Genomic DNA, 5000 nt, shown 5'->3' with positions numbered 1-5000 from the left:
GTGTGAGTCTCACTTTACTTTCCTTTAATGATCTAGAAGCGGTCTCCAGAACCAGAATCTTCTCTGACAAAAAGGGTTCCTCTCTTGCTAGAATGGTTTCGGCTTAAGCTCCTTCAGTTCCATTGCACACCTAGGTGTCAGCAATGATTCTCCATTTCACATAATTTCATTGCTAAATTTCCAATTCGACTTTGTGTAGCAACATAATATAAACGGTGGTGAAACATCCAATTACTTGAATTTGTCTAGAGTCAGTCAGTTACCTAAAGGTAACTGACCCAGTATTGTATAAATACACACTGGAATGATAAACACTGAAGTAAGAATCTTTATCGGTAAGCCCTTTCTTAAGACATCACATTTAGCATTATGTTGCACTATTTTTTTTAGATATTGATATTAGCTAAAATCACTACTAAAAAGTAAGATATGAAACTGTGTATTCCAATATGCTGCATAAGGCCTTTTTGTGGTACTAATTGCCAAATATTAATATTTGCCAGCCTGTTCTTGCAGAAATATCAGCTTGAGAATTACAGGCACTTCCTATTCAATCTTTCATTCATAATCCAAGAAAGAAATTTGTACTGTATAATCAGCTTCTATATTTACATGTTCCCTTATCCTTGAAATACAGTCATATTGTATATTTGGACCTGAGCCAAGAGGCATATCAAAATGACAAAATTGGCACCTTGTAATAAACGCGACTGAAACTCCTGTGCCTTCCACTTTTATATCTGATCATCCCCTTTGGAAGAACATCACCAGACAATTTTGGTACAAAAGATGAGTTAGAGTTACATGTGAATCAATGTCAGTTTGTGTCTGAGAAGTTATGCACTGTCGGTGTTTCAGGTGAGGGTGGCCAAGCAGTTCAGCATTTCTGCAGTAACGGCCTTCTCTTCAACCGTGACACGTCACAGTGCGATCTGGCCATCAATGTAGACTGTAGCGAAGGGGCCTGGGAAGAAGGTGCTTTCCTGGAGACGGCCTGCGTTGACCGACGTTTGGACTGTCCAAAGTTTGTGAAGGATGGAGGGTGTCAGTGCAGTGGAAGTAACTGCGACTGGCAGTCGTTTGTTCTTAGGAACTGTCCAAAATCCTGTGGCAGCTGCAAAGTAAACAAAATGATTAGCAAGAGGACATTTGCCTTAGAAGAAAAAGGACTTAAAAGAAAGCATCATAGTAGCAAAGAGTCTGGAAGCAAGGAGTCTGGAAGCAAAGAGTCTGGAAGCAAGGAATCCGGAAGCAAAGAGTCTGGAAGCAAAGAGTCTGGAAGCAAAGAGTCTGGAAGCAAGGAATCCGGAAGCAAAGAGTCTGGAAGCAAAGAGTCTGGAAGCAAGGAATCCGGAAGCAAAGAGTCTGGAAGCAAAGAGTCTGGAAGCAAGGAATCCGGAAGCAAAGAGTCTGGAAGCAAGGAGTCCGGAAGCAAAGAGTCTGGAAGCAAGGAGTCCGGAAGCAAAGAGTCTGGAAGCAAGGAGTCCGGAAGCAAGGAGTCCGGGAGCAAAGAGTCTGGAAGTAATGAAAGCCACAAACCAGGCCATAGTCATGAATGTGGTGGTAATGGTGGATCTGGAAGCGGAGGAGGCGGTGGAGACGGTGGAAGCGGAGGAGGCGGTGGAGACGGTGGAAGCGGAGGAGGCGGTGGAGACGGTGGAAGCGGTGGAGACGGTGGAAGCGGAGGAGGCGGTGGAAGCGGAGGAGACGGTGGAAACGGAGGAGAAGGTGGAAACGGTGGAAACAACGGCAATGGAGGAAGTGGAGGTGGATCAGGAGGCGGAGGAGAAGGAGGCAACGGTGTAGGTGGAGGCAGCGGAAGTGGAGGAGGAGACGGTGGGAATGGCGGCAGTGGAGGAAGTGGAGGTGGATCAGGAGGCGGAGGAGAAGGAGGCAACGGTGGAGGCGGAGGCAGCGGAAGTGGAGGAGGAGACGGTGGAAACAACGGCAATGGAGGAAGTGGAGGTGGATCAGGAGGCGGAGGAGAAGGAGGCAACGGTGGAGGTGGAGGCAGCGGAAGTGGAGGGGGAGACGGTGGAAACAACGGCAATGGAGGAAGTGGCGGTGGATCAGGAGGCGGAGGAGAAGGAGGCAACGGTGGAGGCGGAGGCAGCGGAAGTGGAGGAGGAGACGGTGGAAATGGCGGCAGTGGAGGAAGTGGAGGTGGATCAGGAGGCGGAGGAGAAGGAGGCAACGGTGGAGGCGGAGGCAGCGGAAGTGGAGGAGGAGACGGTGGAAACAACGGCAATGGAGGAAGTGGAGGTGGATCAGGAGGCGGAGGAGAAGGAGGCAACGGTGGAGGCGGAGGCAGCGGAAGTGGAGGAGGAGACGGTGGAAACAACGGCAATGGAGGAAGTGGAGGTGGATCAGGAGGCGGAGGAGAAGGAGGCAACGGTGGAGGTGGAGGCAGCGGAAGTGGAGGAGGAGACGGTGGAAACAACGGCAATGGAGGAAGTGGAGGTGGATCAGGAGGCGGAGGAGAAGGAGGCAACGGTGGAGGCGGAGGCAGCGGAAGTGGAGGAGGAGACGGCGGAAACAACGGCAATGGAGGAAGTGGAGGTGGATCAGGAGGCGGAGGAGAAGGAGGCAACGGTGGAGGCGGAGGCAGCGGAAGTGGAGGAGGAGACGGTGGAAATGGCGGCAGTGGAGGAAGTGGAGGTGGATCAGGAGGCGGAGGAGATGAAGACTGTCAAGATAACGAAGTGGACTGCGTGTACTGGGCAGCAAACAATGATTGCATATGCAAGCCCACAGATGGAGACTGCTCATGGCAATACTACGTGTCTGCAACATGTCCAAAGAGCTGTGGTACTTGTGGAAACGGAGGTGGCGGTGGAGACGGCGGAAACGGAGGTGGCGGTGGAGACGGCGGAAACGGAGGTGGCGGTGGAGACGGTGGTGATGGAGGAAATGGTGGAAGCATTGACGGTTGCGTCATTGACTGCTCCCTCGGAAAGTATCTGCCACATCCAACTGACTGCCGCAAGTTCATCCAGTGTGCCCCGTATGGTCCCGAAGAGATGCCTTGTGCTCCTGGAACGGTCTGGAACCAACAGAAACTCACCTGTGATCACGAATGGGCTTCTCCTTGTGTGACAGGCAGCTACTTGACTCCAGAAGGTCTACCATGTGGAGGAGGTAGTGGTGGAGACGGCGGAAACGGAGGTGGAGGCGGAGACGGCGGAAACGGAGGTGGCGGTGGAGACGGCGGAAACGGAGGTGGAGGCGGAGACGGCGGAAACGGAGGTGGAGGCGGAGACGGCGGAAACGGAGGTGGCGGTGGAGACGGCGGAAACGGAGGTGGCGGTGGAGACGGCGGAAACGGAGGTGGAGGCGGAGACGGCGGAAACGGAGGTGGTGGCGGAGACGGCGGAAACGGAGGTGGCGGTGGAGACGGCGGAAATGGAGGTGGCGGTGGAGACGGCGGAAACGGAGGTGGCGGTGGAGACGGTGGTGATGGAGGAAATGGTGGAAGCATTGACGGTTGCGTCATTGACTGCTCCCTCGGAAAGTATCTGCCACATCCAACTGACTGCCGCAAGTTCATCCAGTGTGCCCCGTATGGTCCCGAAGAGATGCCTTGTGCTCCTGGAACGGTCTGGAACCAACAGAAACTCACCTGTGATCACGAATGGGCTTCTCTTTGTGTGACAGGCAGCTACTTGACTCCAGAAGGTCTACCATGTGGAGGAGGTAGTGGTGGAGACGGCGGAAACGGAGGTGGAGGCGGAGACGGCGGAAACGGAGGTGGCGGCGGAGACAGCGGAAACGGAGGTGGTGGTGGAGACGGCGGAAATGGAGGTGGAGGCGGAGACGGCGGAAACGGAGGTGGCGGCGGAGACGGCGGAAACGGAGGTGGCGGTGGAGACGGCGGAAACGGAGGTGGAGGCGGAGACGGCGGAAACGGAGGTGGAGGCGGAGACGGCGGAAACGGAGGTGGCGGTGGAGACGGCGGAAACGGAGGTGGCGGTGGAGACGGCGGAAACGGAGGTGGAGGCGGAGACGGCGGAAACGGAGGTGGCGGTGGAGACGGCGGAGACGGAGGTGGCGGTGGAGACGGCGGAAACGGAGGTGGAGGCGGAGACAGCGGAAACGGAGGTGGCGGTGGAGACGGTGGAAACGGAGGTGGAGGCGGAGACGGCGGAAACGGAGGTGGCGGTGGAGACGGCGGAAACGGAGGTGGCGGTGGAGACGGCGGAAACGGAGGTGGCGGTGGAGACGGTGGTGATGGAGGAAATGGTGGAAGCATCAGCGGTTGCGTCATTGACTGCTCCCTCGGAAAGTATCTGCCACATCCAACTGACTGCCGCAAGTTCATCCAGTGTGCCCCGTATGGTCCCGAAGAGATGCCTTGTGCGCCTGGAACGGTCTGGAACCAACAGAAACTCACCTGTGATCACGAATGGGCTTCTCCTTGTGTGACAGGCAGCTACTTGACTCCAGAAGGTCTACCATGTGGAGGAGGTAGTGGCGGAGACGGCGGAAATGTAGGTGGAGGCGGAGACGGCGGAAACGGAGGTGGCGGCGGAGACGGCGGAAACGGAGGTGGCGGAGGAGACGGCGGAAACGGAGGTGGAGGCGAAGACGGCGGAAACGGAGGTGGCGGTGGAGACGGCGGAAACGGAGGTGGAGGCGAAGACGGTGGAAACGGAGGTGGCGGTGGAGACGGCGGAAACGGAGGTGGCGGTGGAGACGGCGGAAACGGAGGTGGCGGTGGAGACGGCGGAAACGGAGGTGGCGGTGGAGACGGCGGAAATGGAGGTGGCGGTGGAGACGGCGGAAACGGAGGTGGCGGTGGAGACGGCGGAAATGAAGGTGGCGGTGGAGACGGCGGAAACGGAGGTGGCGGTGGAGACGGTGGTGATGGAGGAAATGGTGGAAGCATCGACGGTTGCGTCATTGACTGCTCCCTCGGAAAGTATCTGCCACATCCATCTGACTGCCGCAAGTTCATCCAGTGTGCCCCGTATGGTCCCGAAGAGATGCCTTGTGCTCCTGGA

At 56.1% G+C, this 5000-nt stretch overlaps 1 protein-coding gene across 41 annotated transcripts in view; it reads left to right on the top strand.

Moving 5' to 3' along the window:
• Positions 1-5000, top strand: part of LOC113815370 (uncharacterized PE-PGRS family protein PE_PGRS54) — a 40443-nt gene that overhangs the window by 32763 nt on the left and 2680 nt on the right. For 9 of the 41 annotated variants that reach the window (XM_070122747.1, XM_070122739.1, XM_070122728.1 and 6 more), the window contains exons 4-11: positions 1-2; positions 859-3246; positions 3301-3327; positions 3382-3747; positions 3829-3882; positions 3937-4017; positions 4207-4626; positions 4735-5000. The exon at positions 1-2 is cut by the window's left edge and continues 161 nt beyond it; the exon at positions 4735-5000 is cut by the window's right edge. In XM_070122747.1, coding sequence (XP_069978848.1) covers positions 1-2; positions 859-3246; positions 3301-3327; positions 3382-3747; positions 3829-3882; positions 3937-4017; positions 4207-4626; positions 4735-5000 — 3604 coding nt within the window. The other 32 variants (XM_070122742.1, XM_070122731.1, XM_070122730.1 and 29 more) reach the window with 32 other exon arrangements.

Source organism: Penaeus vannamei, chromosome 6, assembly GCF_042767895.1.
Source record: "Penaeus vannamei isolate JL-2024 chromosome 6, ASM4276789v1, whole genome shotgun sequence".
Classification (NCBI taxonomy): Eukaryota; Metazoa; Arthropoda; class Malacostraca; order Decapoda; family Penaeidae; genus Penaeus; species Penaeus vannamei.
Note: the sequence above shows the minus strand (reverse complement) of the source record. Positions and strands in the feature narration are given on the sequence as shown.